The sequence below is a fragment of the Macrosteles quadrilineatus genome, unplaced genomic scaffold, assembly GCF_028750875.1.
Source record: "Macrosteles quadrilineatus isolate MER2022 unplaced genomic scaffold, UCM_ALF_1.0 Scaffold_1__1_contigs__length_201487025, whole genome shotgun sequence".
NCBI lineage: Eukaryota > Metazoa > Arthropoda > Insecta > Hemiptera > Cicadellidae > Macrosteles > Macrosteles quadrilineatus.
In genome coordinates, this window is record NW_026542594.1 from 127,975,488 (window position 1) to 127,995,454 (window position 19,967).

Below are 19,967 nucleotides of genomic sequence, written 5' to 3' on the forward strand. Positions count from 1 at the left end.
TTTACACCACACTAATCGACATCAAATCATTTAACTATGATTAAATGAGACTAATCACTATCACACGTGTGTCAGATGAGTGTAGCCGTTTGATGAAATTGAAATTATGTTTGACAAGAGTGCATTTTGTCAATGGTTTAATTCAACTACAGGAGGACCTAAGTATCTCGAAACTGAAGGGGGGCTAAAATTTGAGTTATTGAATTTTCTAATAATCTAGGTTCGAGTTATCAAGGTGTTGTACCAAAAATTTAAGATATTGAGGTGTTTAATTTTGACAATTTGTGTTAGGTCACATCCTTTGTAATCCAACTTTTACATGCTTAACCCTAATAATTCGAGCTCAAGCTCCCATTTCTCTGTTTTTTAATGGTAGAAGCAAGATAAATCGTTTATCGTGGATAACACAGTACAGTATTTATTATACAGCAATGGACATTATTAAAAGATAAATGTATGTCTAATTCTATGTACTGTACACAAAGTTAACAAGAATATTGTTCGGGACATAACAAATACAATAAAATAACACAGAACAGTTACTGGTTTGTTTAAACACTGTATGAAATACACAACAACGATTGTATGCACTTCCACAGTACTGTATTCGCTGTATAGTAATTGTGTAATTTAAGGTTGGACACAAGTCCGAATCATTTGACTTATGTCTGAATGTTCACATGCTAACTTGGCATGAATTTTTACTTTTGAATCTTTCTGGTTAGCCTAGTAAAACAAGGCTATAACTAGTGGTTATAGTGACTTATAGTTAGTTATAGTCAACTCATATTTTGTTCAAATCTGAAAGTTCAATTCTGGACCAAGATGCTGTTGGTCATTCTAGTCCATAAGTTAACAAGGCCAGGGCTTAGATAGAATTACAATTTGGCATGTGCAATAAAGATTGTTCAAATGACTATGTTGTCCAAGGGTTTAATGAGTTCAAATGAAACATGGTGTGTGGTATTTTTGCAGGAACGACACATTCTGTAAGGCTAGAGGAACAGTTGGCGTTCTCTGATTGGATTAACAGTAACCTAGGCAGTGATCCGGACCTATCCCATCTACTTCCTATAGACCCTGAGGGCAAACTTCTCTATGATAAAGTTAAAGATGGGATATTGCTGTGGTAAGAACTTTAAACTTTACAAATGCCAAACATGTATTACTTACACTTTTGAATATAACAGAATAATTGCTTTGTTTACATATAAGTTATCTATTTTACAATGTATACTTATAACAAGGGTATGAGACCATCTGTTATAAAGTTGGTGTTATTGTGTATAAGTCTATTAACCACACTTGGGAAATACATTTACTTGCTATATCATCAACTAATAATAGAAAATGCCCAGGCAATAACAAGTAGGCTTGGGTCTGCAAAAAGATTAAATTGATATTCAATTGATTTTGCATTATTGCTAGTGTTAGTTATTGGCGAAAAACTGTTTAGACAGCACTGATTAAAGATGATCATTTTATAGTATATGAATATTTAAGTGAGTGATTTTAAATATTAACATATTTTTTGTAAATCATAATAAAATAAATTATTTAAGGAAACCACTAAGAATAAACATTATTTTTATATTTACTTGGTAAAATCTTTGGACTAGAACTCTCAAACTACATTAAAATTATAATTTGAAAAATGTATGCAGCTCTTAGTTAGCAATTGAACCAATAAGCTGATGCAAGCTAGATGGGTCTATGACCTGATAATTCTGCTGAGCTATTACTCAACTATGCCTGGATCAGTAAAATCAGGTTACTTTACAATATGTATATTGATGATATTTTATCATTTACAATCTGGCAACTACAGTTTGACTTAGTCTGATTAGTGGTTTATTCTTGCAAGTAAGTGGTTAAGAAAATTTAAAATACTAGCCTATATTATAAAAAAATTGTTTCACTCCTCAGCTATAGATATACCCTCTATTAACTTATTTATTGGCATACAATGGATGCTTACTTACAGATTTAACCCTCTACAATGACTTGTGCTGTATCTTTGTACACATTTTACAGTTTTTAAAATTACTTCATAATATTTACAGTCTAACATTTTTAATTGTTGACACAAATCTTGTAGAATATTTTCTGTGATTGAGCTTTAACTCAATATACTAATATTTAGCTTTAATATTTGTTTGTAAAGTTAAGAATCATACCAAATTTGTTTTAAAACTAACTTCCGTGATGAACATATGACAAATAGTGTTTCCGCATTATATATAGGTCACCAAACATTTTTTCTATAATCAAACCTTTACTTTGCAAGTCTGAAGTACTTGAAAGCCAAAAATTGTTTTAAGTGATCCTTATAGGTTACTTTGGCAACGAAATAAAAACAAAAATCTTTAACATCAATAAGAGAATAGTTAGTACTCCCCAGTCGAGTCAAATATAACAGCTGATTATAAACATACCTTAAACCAAAGAGGTTTTTAATTTATGACTGGAGGTCAGCTCAGGTCCCCAGGTACTAGTAATAAAACTATTATATTGTACTTTACTGTGAAAGGTAAACAGCACCAAATTTGTTGCAGTAATAGATTGTTGGAAATTTATTTACATTTACACAAAGTAAAAATTGCTTGGAAACATTCCCAAAAGCCCCCTATATTTGTAATGCAGGGGTTGTAAACACCTTGTCTAAGACAAAGTCTCTTGCCATTAGACAATACTGTATATCAAGGGTTCGGATCCTGTTTCAGTCCGGTCAAGTGTGCAACCCAATATAAGTTTACCTAAGACAGAGTTTAGTAGGTAAATCCTACCTAAAATATGTGGTAGTGAAGACGGGTGGATGCTTTGTGAGTTGTACCTCAGATATTTTTCTCTTTACATTTTATTGCTGTGTGTAACTACCAATAACATTTATAAGAATTTTGAATTTTTATTTTTGTCTTCATAATATTAGGAAAAAAACATTATATAAATCGGCATAATTCAATCATTTGATACTTGGGGTTCAAAGTGTAAACCTAAGGATACATGTTATTTACTTTTTCAGCAAAGTTATCAACCATTCTTGTCCTGACACAATCGACCCACGAGCTCTCAACAGGAAGAACCTGACAGTATATAAGAAGTTGGAGAACTTAACGATGGCCCTCAACAGTAGCAGAAGTATCGGATGTAATATAGTCAACATTGATGCTCATGACCTGGCCAAGGGCAAACCTCATCTGGTGCTTGGACTGCTGTGGCAAATCATTAGGGTAAGTACTACTTGTTGTGCTGCCACTATCTTTGGTTGGTTCCAAATTGGCATCAGTCAATGAAATCTAATGGAATATTAATATAAAAAAACTACTTCCTTGTTAATGTTCTATTGGAAAAAGTGGTGTTATTGTTGTTGAGTTCGGTACAACCATTATCTTATGCTTTGGCTTATGAAAACACTTACATCCAACTCAACAACTATGACACTGTATCATGACAGCCATTGGTGTCATTGGCTTCAAGTGACAACACCATGTTGTGCCAATTTTTGTATGTATCATAGTATACACCATTGCCTTTTCTCTTTTTTAGTTTAGGAATTCAAGATATATAAACACATCACCTTTGTTTTTGACAGAAATTAAACGTAAAAAAATACAAATTCATATTTGTGAGTCAAGTCAGTTGTTGGCTCCACGACCCATGGTCCAATATCAATAGTGAATGTAGATATGCCAAAGAGCTTCATGAATTCTTGGTTCTATTCTCTACAGATAGGATTGTTCAACCAAATCAACCTGGAGAACTGTCCAGGACTCACGACTCTGTTGACTGATGGAGAGGGTATCGAGGATCTGATGAAACTCTCACCTGAAGCAATCCTATTACGATGGGTCAACCATCATCTGGAAAGAGCTGGAGTACCTAGGTGTGTACCATTCCAGTGTCTGCAAAAGATTGCTCCTTCGCTTGGAATAAAGTTAATCTTGGAGAGTTCCACTTATAAAAAATTTTGACCTTAATCCTCAAGAGGAACTCTTGTACCTAAGATTGACCTAAATCCTTGGGAAGAACTCCTCTTGTACCACAGTTTGGCCTGAATCCTTAAGAAGAACTCCTCCTGTACTACAGATTGACCTGAATCCTTGAGAAGAACTCCTCTTTTACCACAGTTTGACCTGAATCCTTAAGAAAAACTCATCTTTGAATCCTTAAGAAGAACTCCTCTTTTGCCACAGTTTGACCTGAATCCTTAAGAAGAACTCCTCCTGTACTACAGTTTAATCTGAATCCTTGAGAAAAACCTCCTTAGTACCACAGTTTGACCTGAGTACTTGAGAAGTAATTCTCTTTTACCACAAATTGACCTGAATCCTTAAGAAGAACTCCTCTTTTACCACAGTTTGACCTGAATCCTTAAAAAAAACTCCTCTTTGAACCCTTAAGATGAACTCCTCATGTACTACAGTTTGGCCTGAATCCTTAAGAAGAACTCCTCCTGTACTACAGCTTGGCCTGAATCCTTAAAAAGAACTCCTCTTGTACCACTGTTTGGCCTGAATCCTTAAGAAGAACTCCTCTTGTACCACAGTTTGACCTGAATCCTAAGGAGAAGTTGTCCTGTATTACAGTTTTGCCTGAATCCTTGAGAAGTACTTCTCACTTACCACAGATTGGCCTGAATCGTTGAGAAAAACTCCTCTTGTACCACAGTTTGGTCTGAATCCTTGAGAAGAACTCCTCCAGTACCACAATTTGGCCTGAATCCTTAAGAAGAACTCCTCTTGTTCCACTGATTGACCTGAATCCTTAAGAAGAACTCCTCCTGTACTACAGTTTGGCCTGAATCCTTAAGAAAAACTAATCTTGTACCATTGTTTGGCCTGAATACTTAAGAAGAACTCCTCCTGTACCACAGTTTGACCTGAATCATTAAAAAAACTCCTCTTGTACCACTGTTTGGCCTGAATACTTAGGAAGAACTCCTCCTTTACTACAGTTTTGCCTGAATCCTTAAGAAGAACTCCTCTTGTACCACAGTTTGACCTGAATCCTAAGGAGAACTCATCCTGTATTAAAGTTTTGCCTGAATCCTTCAGAAGTACTTCTCACTTACCACAGATTGGCCTGAATTGTTGAGAAAAACTCCTCTTGTGCCACAGTTTGGTCTGAATCCTTGAGAAGAACTCCTCTAGTACGACAGTTTGGGCTGAATCCTTAAGAAGAACTCCTCTTGTACCACTGTTTGACCTGAATCCTTAAGAAGAACTCCTCCTGTACTACAGTTTGGCCTGAATCCTTAAGAAAAACTCCTCTTGTACCACAGTTTGGTCTGAATCCTTGAGAAGAACTCCTCCAGTACCACAGTTTGGCCTGAATCCTTAAGAAGAACTCCTCTTGTACCACAGTTTGACCTGAATCCTTAAGAAGAACTCCTCCTGTACTACAGTTTGGCCTGAATCTTTAAGAAGAACTTCTCCTGTACTTCAGTTTGGCCTAAATCCTTAAAAAGAACTCCTCTTGTACCACTGTTTGACCTGAATCCTTAAGAAGAACTCCTCCTGTACTACAGTTTAATCTGAATACTTGAGAAAAACCTCCTAAGTACCACAGTTTGACCTGAGTACTTGAGATGTAATTCTCTTTTACCACAGATTGACCTGAATCCTTGAGAAAAATTCCTCCTGTATCCCAGGTTGACCTGAATCCCCCAGAAGAACACCTCTTGTACTACAATCTATCCTAAACCATCAAGAAGAATTTCTCCTGCACCAAAGTTATCCTAAACAATTGGGAAGAATTTCTCTTGCATCAAAGATTTACCTAAAATGCAAACTGGAACTCCTTACTTGCAAACTGAGCATTACACACAGTATTGTTTAAATTTAAAGTCTTATGTTTTTTTTTTTTTTTTTTTTTTTTTTTTTGGAAAGTGCTTTGATTTTGAATTAAATCAAAAAATAATTCTTGATTCTCCTTGGACCAAGGCTGTGTAATGGAAAATTCTTGCAATAATCTGTCACATAATGCAATTCTTGATGATGCTTTTAACCATTTTTGAATCCATTTCTAAAAATGTGTATGATTAATTTATATATTGATGTTTTCACAGACGATGCAATAACTTCCATGAAGACATCACAGATTCTGAAATATACTCTCACCTCATCAAACAGATTGCCCCGATTGAGAAAGGTGTCACCATGGAAGCACTTATGGTAAGAATTGACTATGATTGCACTAACTATGGTTCCACAACTAATTTTATTATTTCAACTCCTCTCTTGTGGCAAATTCTTCTATATCTTCCTCCCAGTCTCCCTCCATTTATCACCATCAACATTTTCTTAGAGATCTTTCTCTTCCCACACTCTTCTCTTATCTCGAAACTATCTTAATCTTGCTTTTTGTACTGACCCACTTCAGCTCTCTTCAGCCACCTTTCTTCTGATATCTTCATTTTTAACTCTATCCCTCTATCTGTAGTGGTGATGGTACATTAAATTTAAATATGTTTTAAACTCTAATATACAGTTATGTTCAGTTGAGAGCATAGTTGAACATAACAGAGAGGGACTGAAAGCTAAAAGTGAGAATACAGTTGGAGTTAGTACAGTATCTGAAACAGTTGGAGTTTGGGGGTGAAGTAATGAAAGTATGTATTATGTTGTCTCATCACTTCTTTTATTTGTAGGAGAAAGACTTGCTTAAGAGAGCTGAGCTGATGCTCCAGCAAGCTGGCAAGCTTGGCTGCAGAACCTTTGTGACCCCGAGTGACGTCGTCGGAGGAATCTACAAGCTTAACCTTGCGTTCGTGGCCAACCTCTTCAACTTCTATCCTGGTCTTGAACAGCCCGAGGAGAAGATAGAGGGCTTGGAAAACATTGAAGAAACACGTGAAGAGAAAAGTATGAACCAACTCTTTATTATTTCTTTCAACATAAATTACAACTTTGCGAGTTGTTAAACCTTGAGTCGCAAATTGTATTGAGATAGTTATAATTTCTCCTGACAGTTCTTCAAATAGGAGAAATCTTTATTTTACACAGTAAACTCCATTTTATTCAGAAGTTGTCTGGATTGAAAAAGTACAAAACATCAGTAGTAAACACAAAAAATTATACATTTTAAAAACATTGTATTAAATACAGTACACTCTCAATTAACTAAGGTCGTTGGGAATGGCACTACCTCGGTTACCGAGAATCCCAAATAACACTGAGGTCTCTTAGATTTTGAGGTTAGGAGTTACGTTACCACATTAGTAAGTCAAAGACTTGTAAAGTATATGTTTTAATAGTGAATACAAAATTATTATTAAATGTTATTTTTTTTTATTTATATAAGACAGTGTTTATAATAAATCAAACTACTTTAACACTTGTTAAATTGTCTTGGAAGACTGTAAATACAGTAGGCTACATATTATTAAATGATACTTAGTCAAAAATCTACAGGATTAAATAAAAACAGAATAAGGGTAGTCCCTATAGTTGTTAAAGTAAACTATTGATTTTTGTTTGAGTTTGACTTAAACTATAGGCCCTACTTGACACAATCATGACAATATTAAAACATTGTAATGACAAACACTGGCAAAAGGCTATATGAGCCGGCAATGCCCAAGCAGAAATGTCACTGCTTTTGTTGATGGTCTGCAGACGTCGCGTCCAGCTTACCAATGGTTAGCAGCCAACATAGTACTGTGTGTGATTTTCATTTTCTAGGTTACTGCAGATAATTTGTAGTATTAATTTTAAGAAATCACAAATTACTTGCTATTTTTGCTTTATTTTCAACAGAAACATTCCTTAAAAGGTAATTATTATTGTTTCCCAACCGGGAATAAAAATATATATATATTTAGGCCTAAAACGACATCAGATAACCTAAAGGTTCGGATAAATTGAGAGTGTACTGTATAGTAAATAAAAACAGCAGTAAAATGTATCAAATAGAGCTTTATGAATACGTTGTAACTTGTTTGTTTACAAGATTATTGACAAAGCAGCGAGTGAGAGAGTCATACTTAGATGGCCGACCAGGTATTTGAAGTCTGAATGGATTATAAAAAGAAGTTTACTTTACCTGGTTTTCCATATTCACCAATGCAAGTCTTATAATTTTGAAGTTAATATTTGACGGTTGTAAGTTTGTGTTACTTGAGGGTTTATTACTGCATTTTTTCATCACAATTAATCAAAAACAAGTTCTCACAACATTATGGTATCTGAAATCTGATCTTCTCCTTAGGTGAGAATCTACTAAAAACTAAAACATAACAATAATATTGCACAAGCTCAGCCAAAGTTGTAAAATCACTAAAGGAAGACCACATAGAAAACTTCATTATAACAAATAAATACAAACAAATTAAAATGTATCCATTATGAACTAACTGTGCTTACAGGCGATTGTGATTTAGTTTTGCAAGCCTGTTTTTTTATGCTTTTTAAGATTTTAATGCAGATATACTTTTAGATTTCTCTTTTTCAAAATATATAAGATCTATTTCCTTGAATTGGGTTGATTAAATAAGATGCTCGTTAGTCACAAATGTTTACTAGAACAGTTTATTATTTTTGTACCAAGACTTACCAATATTGTTTTTGCAGCATACAGAAACTGGATGAACTCCATGGGTGTAACTCCCCATGTCAACTGGTTGTACTCTGACCTTGCTGATGGCCTCATTATATTTCAACTCTATGACATAATCAAACCTGGCATTGTCAATTGGAACAGAGTACACAGGTAACTAACTATTTTCATATTATTTACATGTTTTATGTATTGTAGAAAGATTTAAATCTAAGAACAGACCTCAAAATTTCTTTTTGAGAGCAATTATAATAGGCTACTACTGGTTGGCTTCTAAACTGGTAAATTGGTCCGACTGTTTTGAATTGTTGAATGGTAAATTACTTTAACAATAGAATAAAGGTTTCAGTTTGATGACTTAATTTTCAATACACAATATGTTCATTCAATACAATAAGCTATGTTCGAATCGTACTCGTTTTTTATTTGTGTTTGTGCGACAGTTATGTTTGGGCTTTTGTCACCCTGATGCTGCTGTATTAACGGCAAAACATATGTAGGTAAATCAGCTGATCTCTACAATTGTGGATTAACTTACTTGAGAGGGTAAACTATCCCATCATATTGGCACTATACAGTAATCCAGGGGCCCTCAACATGGAATTTATTTTCAAATTAATGTACAACTACTTGAATGAATTCAATGTCCGAAAAGCTGCTTAAATTATGTTACTCTTTAAACTATGGCAACAATACTAACTTACTCACCCTAGTTATTTTCTTGAATATATTTTGAGTTCCTAGGGGAGCATATTGTGTTGACAAACTCTCCAATCATTCCACCGGTTCTTCCAGTTCTGTTGCCCATGTCTTGTTCTATCTCTATGTCTCTTTCAACAGTTTGTCCTAATGAAATTCTTAGTCCATTTCTTCTCCATCTTCTTGATTCCTGATAGGCCACTTGTGATCGTTTGATTTGTTGTTAATAGATTATGGTATTAAATCATGCAATATCAAAGTAGAACCATTAATGCAGTTTATTGCAATTTCCATATATTTCTGGAGATTTTGAGCAGGATTTAAATAGTTTTTGATTTCAAAATGGTTCCTTATCAATCTATTATTTGATTCAGGAGATCGGGTTTCATTGATTTATTTTCTATTCTTTTTTATTTATTTGTATCATTAACTTAAACGTCTTACTTGACTGTTGCTGTATGTTATTCAATATTATTGGCAGATTTTTCTGTGGTAAATTTTCATATTTGCAAGTATTAATTTTGTAAGTTTGCAACGTTTGTAGTGATATTATTAGTATAACTTGTGCATTTTAAAATAATTTGTTATTTATTTATAATTTTCAGAGTTGTTTTCTTTAGAAAATTTAGTAAGCTGGACCCATAGTAAAGATCCAAGTGTGTCCTTGTATTTTTTATAAAAAATAATATTAGTATTGCAATTCAGTTTAATTGGATTTAATTCTAAACAATTCTTTGACAGTGTTTCAGTGTTCTTTGACACAAATACAAATATTCTGTTTGGAAGAGGTTTTTTGTCTTTTTGCAGGCATTAGAATACTTCTAACTAGGCCTAAGTTAAATAAGACAATTTGAGTACCCGGTGAAAATAGTATTCTTTGGCCTCATAATATTTTCCAGATTCTAAAGAGGTTGAACGTACTAAAAGTGGTGTGTTATTTATTTCAGTATGATTTATTATTTGCTGTCAAATACAAATACAGGTATGTTAGTTGCATGCAAAGGTTGATATGAGTGGCATATTGCTTGTGATAAAAATATCCAACAGAACAGAAATAAATTTCTTCTACTGCCTGCCAAGAATAAAGTATCGGTAACCTCTATTCTGTATTTGAAACAATTGGAAAAATTGGCATTTATTTTGATTTTCAAGTTTGCCGGTACATCACTTTAATTAGACTTCCACATGCATAATAAATGCAAATAAGCACTACTTCATTGTGTTTGTCAATACTGGAAAAATAAAATATTCACCTACTTGCATTATTGTTCAATACCCTCACAAACCTTAAATATTTTTAAATATATTGATTTCTTTGCTTCGAGAAAATTTTCAAGCACGGCACTAAATAAAATTGTTATTTCACAATTTTAATACTTTCTATTTGTAAAATGCATTGCATTAACCCTCCAATGAAATGAAAGTTTCATTACTGCATAAACAGTAGTCAAAGGTACAAAACATTTGTGGTTCTCAAAACAAAATACAGTAGACCCCCTCTTAACCGACCCTAATGGGACCGGACCTAGGTCGGATAGCTCAAAAGGTCGGATAAAACGGACAATCCCTAAAATCATAACATAATGAAGTACTATTCATTTGGAATTATATAATAATTATTTTGAAGTCATACTTGCATTATTTATAAAATAAACTACTCTTATCTCCTTTTTCATATTGATAGAAAAGTCACAAATAAACACAAAACACAGTTAAGTCAAATAGGCCTACTTTCAGTGGAATATATTATTATAATACTAGGCAAGAGTCAATAAAATCCCTAATTTAATAACTTAAATACTGTAATGTATTAATTGATGCTTTCCAAATACATTGTAATACAGTACAGAACCTTTTGTCGACATTAAAGATACAAGCGACCATTTTGTTACAAAACAGGAAGTAACAGGACGTTACTTTATTTATAGCCTCTCACTGGAGGCTCCAGGCACAAAAACTATCTTGACCGTGGAGTTGTTAACCCCCTTTCCCTGCCTTCCTTACAAGTTGCGTTGTTTGTTTACTCTGGCGATAAGATAATCAGTTCTCAAAATCGTAACGCACTTTATGATGTTATAAATTTGCCGCACAGATAACAAATCAGATCAGATGTGCTCGAGCTACGAACGATGATGACAAACTGACAATAGGCTATGCTATATTTTTTGTGCTCAACACAAAATAGCTTATTGTTAGTCATATCCTGTGGAGATAAACGTATGGTTCAGTTCTCATCGCCCAGCGTGGGAGCGGAAATACCGAGATTCCTAGAAAGCGGCGGTTAAACCGAGCTGCTCTCAAATCAAGGTCGGTTAAAACGTTAAAACAAACTGTATTATTTTACGATCGAAGGCGGATAATCCGATTATCGGTTAATACGAGGTCGGTTAAGAGGGGGTCTACTGTATTTGCTCCTAGGTTTTTGGTGCCAACCGGGTACAGTGTATTGTTACCGTGTTGCACCCTACTATTTTCTGGTGAAAATGTTAAATTTTAACTTATTCATATCAACCGTGGCCTTGTTTGGACTTTACATGAACATAATAACTTACACATTCTTAATAATGATCATAATGTGCATTTTGTTGGGCCATCCTGTTTAAGGAATAGTGTTTCCTATGTTATTCTTGCCATCTTGTTACTTGTATTCAACTCTATAGCTTGCCTATGTTTGGTCCCCTTCACTTGTTAGTGTTACTAATTTGTTAAATATTTCAAGTTTTATAATATGAACTATAGCCATCCAACCTAAATTAAAATAGAGTATAAGTTATTTGTTGTTTATTCACATTAATAACAAGCAAATTACCCGTTTTTAACAATCAACGTTTTCCAAAGCATAGCTTGAACTGAATAACTTTATCAATGTTATTTTTACCTTTTTCTTACTGACCTTTTAAATCCAAATAATTGTTGTAACTCTGTTATTTTTGTTTTCATGTTCTTTCTAACATTTTATTTTTTATTTTTACCCATCATTATTTAACATAAGTTGTGAAAATGTAATATAATCAATGTAAAATGAACTTTAACTCCTTTGTTAAAATTTTTCAAAGAATAGGTTTTTATTACTTTTGTCCAAATTCTCAATAATATACCTGATATTTACTCAATTATACCTGTATGTACTAGCCTTTTAGTAAAACATATTCTTTTAAGAATAAGTAATAATTCCTATTCTCAAAATTGTTTTCCATAATTTTCTCTAAAATATGGCTCTTATGATTTTAATCATATTCACCAGCTAAAGTGAATAAGACATTAACTTTTTTATGTTTTTTTAATGTTATTTATTAACTCTATACAGGTTTAGTGACATAAATATTTTTGTTTCAGGAAATTTTCAAAACTGCGAAAGTTCATGGAAAAGTTAGAAAACTGCAACTACGCCATAGAGTTAGGAAAAGAACTTAAGTTTTCTTTAGTAGGCATTGCTGGACAAGACATCAATGATGGAAATGCCACCTTGACATTAGGTAAGGTTTTGTTGTTTCATATGGTTGCACAATTAATTGTAAAAAGACGACTATTCTTTGACAAAACACTAATTCTGTGTTGTCTTCTTACACCTTTTCAACTTTGACAATCATACAGAATTAGTATGCAAATTTAATTTACTTGACAAAATAATTTGTCCCTAATCATTAAGTTTTTAATTTTGGAATCATTTCTTAGAACAACGGGGAAATTAGGAGGGGTGTTTTCTTTAATAAAATTAATGGTAATTTGTTTGAAAGTCAAGTCAACAGATTTATATTCTCTTCAGTATTTGATTGCCTTCGCATGGCTCACTAACTCTCCTTTCTTCCATATACACTCATACTCCCCTGGAAGGGATAAGACAGTTCCTTTTATGAACTATATGAGTTTTCTTAGTGTAAAATGGTATCAAAATATAAATTTTGGGTCAGTCAACCATGAGAACTAACAGTAAGTGATTGTGGCCTGGTGCGTGCAAACACCTACATGTCTTTGGCAAGCAATCTAAAATTCAAGAGATTAGTGTATGGCTCTTCAAATTCGTAATTTGTTCTGAAACTCATGTATTATTGTTGACCGCAGCGCTGATCTGGCAGTTGATGAGAGCCTACACACTCTCCATCCTTACCCAGCTTGCCAACACTGGTAGTCCAATAGTTGAGAGAGAGATCGTCACGTGGGTCAACAACAAACTGCATTCTGCAGGCAAACCTACCACACTTAGGGGCTTCCAGGTTAGTAATAAGACATAAGCCTTTCTTGTACGTAATACGTTGTTCAGGGACCTATTATTTGTTGAAACTTTGCCAGTAGAAAGAGAATTGCATTCTATAGTTCGGCCGCTTAGAAAGCGACCTGCGCGCTAATGCTAACCAATGCTAGAGGAGGTCGCTTTCTAAGCGGTTGAATAGTTTTAACAATCAAACTAAAATTTCAAAGTGAGTAGCAAACTTACCATCATCCATAGGAATAACGATGAACCATAAGAATACCAACCCTCTGAGGCATGATAGTGTGTGTGTTAACATCTGTTGGTTAGATGAATACATATGTATGTGCGATTTACTTGGGCTCATACTTAGGACCCAAAGGACTTAACCTCCCCCCCCCTCCTATGTAGAGGGAAAGGAGGCTTAACTCCTGAACAGTGGCGTAACTAACGCCAATGCAACCAATGTGGTGCATTGGTGTGCAAGCCTTAGAGGGGCACAAAAAACTGATATTATGGAAAATGTTAAGAAAAGAAATATGTTGAAGCAAAACTCCCTGTAGCTTACCAAAAATAAACGTAAAAAAATATTTGTGGTACCTTATTCCATTACAGTCACAACAGAATGTTGGTGACCCTTTTATTTACTATTATCATTATCTCCTCCGCCGCCGACTGTACACATCTGCGCTTATGCGTTCTTATCAGAAGAATAGACAGTCTTGTTTATTTATCATTGTTAGCTACAAAAATAGATAGATAAAATCTTACAGTATTATTTTAGTAACTACGCACATGTCCCTGTCAGTCCTTGTTGAACAATCGTGCGGTTCAAACAAAGAGGGGCTTTGTCAGGGAATAGGAATTAACGTACATTGTTGTCACTATGAGCTGTAGGCAGCTCTCTGACTGTAAGAATGCATCATCTAGTAAAATTAATCAGTTTGAGAAACGGAACATGTATATTATATTTAGCTTGCGATATCATGTATGCTGTATATAGGGGACTGAATAAATATAAATAAAATTTAAAGTAAAGTAAGAAGAAGTCCCTATTTTATAATCTTAAAAAGTATGTTAATTAATTGTAAGTATGTAAAGTGATCTTTACTTCAGTTATGAATGGTGTTTGGAAATGTTTAGGAACTTAATTTTACTTTCAATCATTTTTTTTAATAATAACCATTAAAATTACTGCACATAATAAATTATATTTCTTTGAATAATCTTTCTCCAGTTAGATAGAGCTTGTACAATATCGTTGTGTAGTTGATAGTATCCAGGAAGTGTGGAAGTACGAGGTAAGGGGGGGGGGGGTAGAATGAGTCTACAAATAGGGGCGCACGTGTAATACTTGCATTGGGGCGAAGAAGACGGACTAGTTACGCTAATGCTCCTGAAAGGAAGTTATACTTTTATAAGAAAACCGTCCACACTTTTGTCCTGGCTCTGTCTAGCGTTGACATGTTGCCATAAAATATCATGAACACCTTAATATTACTGTAGTGTAATTAATTGAAGCTTCTTTATTTGTAGTCGTTTTAGATGGATCTGTGTCTGGAATTATGATTTGTAAAATTGAATTTTTGTACTTAAAAAAGAAAATAGTTATACGAGAATGTTGATTTCTTTGTTTATGTTCTCTGTATACCAACTGATGAATAGAGAACTTTCTTACCTATGTATTTAAAGTTTTTTGGCATTAACCTACCAAAAATGTTTCTTAGAACTTTTTATGCGAATTATTGGTGCATTGCTTAGCTTAGGATATAAAACATTATAAGATGCTGTCAATATGTTACATAATGTACAAGCTATTGACTGGTGTGACATCAGTAAGTCTAAATATTCGTTAGGTTTATAATTATAACCTTGTACTTGTCCTTATTTTACAAAATCAAGTATATTTTCATATTATTGCTCTCTGATTTATCAACTAGTTGTGTATTGTTGATTCTAGTAGGTGTGAAATATTTATTCTATTTATATTTAATTGTTGAATGTATCCATTTGTAATTTGTTGTATTGACTTTTTCCCTTTTTTTCAACAGAATGAGCAGACATGTTATACATTCATTTTTGCCAGTTCTTAGTTCTATAAAACATGTCATGTTTCAGGACCCAGTTATAGGAGATGCTAAAGTGCTCCTAGACCTCATGGATGCTATCAGACCAGGAAGCATCAATTATGAGAATTTCAGAGAAGGGGACACTGAAGAGGTGATTAATTACTTAGACATAAATTAATTTTACTAGTCAGTTGTGTTAATCCTTGAAAATAACCATGTAATAATTGCCACTAGAATTCAAAAGTAATATAGTAAACCCTTAAAATCCAGACCAAGGCAGATTAATGAAATATCCGTATATGACAAAATAATCTCAATATGGAGGAAAAGAAGCACTTTCCTGGGACCATTGTGTTACAATATGTCCAATATTGGTGTTGATGTATAGAATGGAAAACATTTTACAGAGAAAATATGAATAGTGTAATCTGAATTAAATATACAGACATTTATTGTGTAATGAGAAGTGAACTGGTCTAGTGGTAAAGCTTGGGACTTTGGTCCCTGAGGTCCCAGGTTGAAATTTGAAATCCTGCCAAATCACTAATTTTCGGACTAAACACGTTCTCATTTAATGTACATTACTCTTATGATAAATATTGTTAGACTGTGTGGATGAAGACTTGTCCTTGAATATCTAAATATTGTTCTAGTGACAAAAATAATTAATACAACACAGCAAAAACCTTATAATTTGTTAACTCCCTTATTATTTAGATTTAACCTAACCTAAGTGAAAGAAAGTCAATTAAGTTTCAGCATTTGTTGTTGGACAGATTCCCTTATCAACAGATGTTATTCAATAATTTGTGTTACAGAACCTAACAATATATCCTATGATTTCAGGACAAGCTTGCGAATGCCAAGTACGCCATTTCCATTGCTTGGAGGATGGGTGCAAGAGTATATGCCCTCGCAGAAGACATTGTAGAAGTTAAGCCAAAAATGGTAAGTCATGGATTGTTATATGCCAATAGCTTTTCTACAGAAACAATTATATTAAGATTAAGACAAGTTTTCGGATGGATATTATTTTTGAACAGGAGTTCAATACTATTGAACAAGTATTGTTAACATAAGGCAGCTTAGCTACATTAAAATGTAAACTTGTGTGGTATGAACTGTATAAGTAAGTAAGAGAATGTTCTCAATTTAGTTTGAGTGTTTGATATAGGTATAGTTTTAATTTATATACAGGGGGTTCACAAAAGATTAGTACAATTTCATACAGTAGCCGTGATGTTACGTTTCTACGAATTTTAAGACAGTGGTAGGAGGCCACTTTCTTTTTTTTTTGGATAGGATGTTTTTTGTGTGGTTCCCGGGAAATGTACTTGTCAATTGTTATTCCTATGAATTTAGCCAGGTTTTCCATTATAATAAATTATATCCGGCAGCCAGGTACCTCTTCTCGTCTTCTTCCTAATGCTAGCTGCCTTGTTTTTTACGTTTTTGTTATGTTTTTTATGTCTAACTTGATCACACTCGGCTGGTAAGCAAAAGAGTCCGCTGCTGCCGCGCCTCTCCCACTACTATCTGTGGGTAACGGAGCGGCCCACAACATTGAAGTAGCATTGTGACCGCCGACATATCACAATTTTTTACACCCGCTTTGCTGGCAAAATTTTAAAATTGGTTACCTTATTCGTGTTTCATATTGTATAAGTATTGTTCTATTTAGTGCAATCTATAAAATATTATTTTAAAGACCCAGAACACACCTTTAAAATTAGATTTTAAAGTCATGGATTTATAACAAAGTTTTGATGGTATGTGCATCGTTATGGACCATTGTATTCAGTCATGGTGGTTGGATAGTCCATCTGCTTACTTTAAATTTAAATTATATCACATAAAATGAATTGTTCACTTTTGAAATTTTGAGAAAACGTTGGCCAGTCCTGTGCAATACATTACAGTACTGCATTTCCTGTGTATAGCTACGCACAATGTAATGTAGAATAATCAAAGGAAATATAATTAAACAATATTTTTATTTGTGATCAAACTTTAATTTATCTAATAAACAATAAAACCTAAACATCTAAATTATTAGTCATTGCTAAACGTGACCAAACAAAATATATTTGTTTAGCTTCTGATTAACACCGAGGTTTAATTTTATGGTCTCTTCTTTGACACACTTTGGCAATATAGTTAAAAAAACATGCAAATCATTTTAATTAACATGAGGTCTTGACATTCTTCACTAAGATCTGTATTTTATTTGTGACCTCAGAACACATTACCTGCAGACATTCTTGACGCCGAAATACATATATTGTAAAAATTAATATGCTAAACTATGGTTTCATGTATTAAATATGTCTGAAAGGCTCTAAAATGTTTCTCTGTTTAAATATTTAGTAAAGGGGCTTGCATTAGCCATCGATCAATAAAAGCAAACTCTTCATATTGTAATTTACTGTTAATTAATTTACTAGTCTCGTTAGGAAAACATCACTGCTAAACAAAGGTTTTTTTATTGATATCTTTTACATCAATTATCAACTATTTAAGATGGGGACGCCACTATGTGTGTATTTTAACCCAAATATGAGTGAAGGATGAGTGTAGGATGAGTGACGCGATCTTGTAGTCTTGTTAGTGACTAAGGCTGACATGTTCCTTAGACACAGCTGTTAATTAATAGCCCATACAGCTAATGGCACCTAAGGGACCTACAGTTTATAGTGGAATCGGAACCACATTTTTTCCTTGTAATTTACGAATTGGTCTAATTATCAGGATAGTACTGCGGATAGTCGTAGTACTCACTAGTGCGGACGTTAATCCACACCAGGGAGCATCGCATCCACAGTGCATCCCTATAAATATCCACAATTCGTGACCTCCTAGTAGCTGAATTACAGGACGACACCACCCGTCCCAGTTAAATTTACATTATTTCACATAGATAGGGCATGCAGTACTGTACTGCACAAGACAAGCCTTCTTAAAATTTTAAAATATTTTTAATTAATATTATGTAATACGGTATATTTACAAGTCAAAACAGATAGACAATCTGAACTAAAATGACTGAATAGAATGATCCATAGCGACAGATACACCAGAAAACCTTAGTAGATTATAGACTACATGCAAAACTAATTTTTTAATAGTGTGTTCTGGGTCTTTATAGGCTATAATAGTCTTGATATCGAAGTAGAGAGGAAAATACATATTAACCCTTTCCACTCGGATTAGTTGACCCTCTTGTTGTCCCATACGCTTGCATTTATTGTCATGCAAAAAACATTTTTTGGGTTTTGTCTTCCTTAACTGACTAAAATAAATTATTTGTTGTACTTGAGGGCTGGATTCTTATTCAGCATAAAATTGTAAAGTAAAACATAAAATTAAAATTAATATAACAAAAAATAATTTTTTCCTACAGTCACCCGACAAAGTTGGCTTCCTTGTACCGTTTATAGTACAGAAAGCTGCTAATTACTGCATATTTATACTTTGGCACACATCAGGATTCCAATGAAACAACACAAAACAGCGTGGTTCTATTATGCAAGTAATCCGTGTACGCTTGGAAATAGGTTGGCAACACTTAAAGATAATAATACTATGAGCAGCTGATTGACTATTATAACTACGATTTAACCTGTCATTTCGTGTATATAGTTTTAGTATTTCTGAACTTTCTGGACTTTTCTTTTAAACGTTTTTAAAACATTCCTACCATCGTAATAAACAAGAAAATACCTTTAAAGCATTTTTTTTAGGCGCTGGAACCACTTCAGATTACAAAAACATACGGAACTATTTTCTCAAGTCGCGGAGCACATTGCTTGCCGAGGAAAAATAGCGGAGTGATGCGGACCGGGGACTACTTTCTCTAGGGCACCTATTTGTGTTGCCAGCTGAACCTAAAAACGTGTTGTATAGTGTTTAAAAGACTAATTATTTATATGCCTTATCGTGACTGTAGGAAAAATATAATGTGTAACACGGAGGCAAAAGGCCTTTTGCTGCACTCGAGATCATTCCGCACGAGCCGCTTGCTCTCATGTGCAGCAAAGTGCCACTTCGCCCACTAGTTACACAAATAACTATTGTGTGGTCATAATATAAAAAAAGCAAAATAAAATATACAAAATATATTTTTTTGGGGGCTTTTCAAAAAACTTAAACACATTTTCGGGATTTGTAAAACACTTTATTAACATTACATATCCAGTTTCAAATTCAAACCAACAATTACAAGAAGGGTTAGGTATATTTTTACTGAAAAATTTTATTTTCAAACTAAGGTTTTTTTGTGATTTTGGTCGTCATGGTTTCTATTGTCACTTCTTTACTCTTTACTCCACAGCAGACTAAATAACTTATAAATATTTTTTGTGCTACTAAAGACATGTAAAATGAATGATCCCAAACCAATCTTTCAAGACAGCTGTTGAGCCCACAGACCAAATTTCATGTGTCTAGCCATAACT

General features: G+C 33.7%; 1 protein-coding gene across 2 annotated transcripts in view; it reads left to right on the forward strand.

Annotated features, from left to right (window-relative positions):
* Positions 1-19,967, forward strand: part of LOC128984605 (plastin-2-like) — a 58,172-nt gene that overhangs the window by 33,848 nt on the left and 4,357 nt on the right. For both annotated transcript variants that reach the window (XM_054403944.1, XM_054403950.1), the window contains exons 4-13: positions 976-1,129; positions 3,023-3,230; positions 3,729-3,883; positions 6,068-6,173; positions 6,650-6,863; positions 8,571-8,709; positions 12,592-12,731; positions 13,318-13,469; positions 15,563-15,664; positions 16,360-16,461. In XM_054403944.1, coding sequence (XP_054259919.1) covers positions 976-1,129; positions 3,023-3,230; positions 3,729-3,883; positions 6,068-6,173; positions 6,650-6,863; positions 8,571-8,709; positions 12,592-12,731; positions 13,318-13,469; positions 15,563-15,664; positions 16,360-16,461 — 1,472 coding nt within the window. The remainder of the gene's footprint in view (positions 1-975; positions 1,130-3,022; positions 3,231-3,728; positions 3,884-6,067; positions 6,174-6,649; positions 6,864-8,570; positions 8,710-12,591; positions 12,732-13,317; positions 13,470-15,562; positions 15,665-16,359; positions 16,462-19,967) is intronic.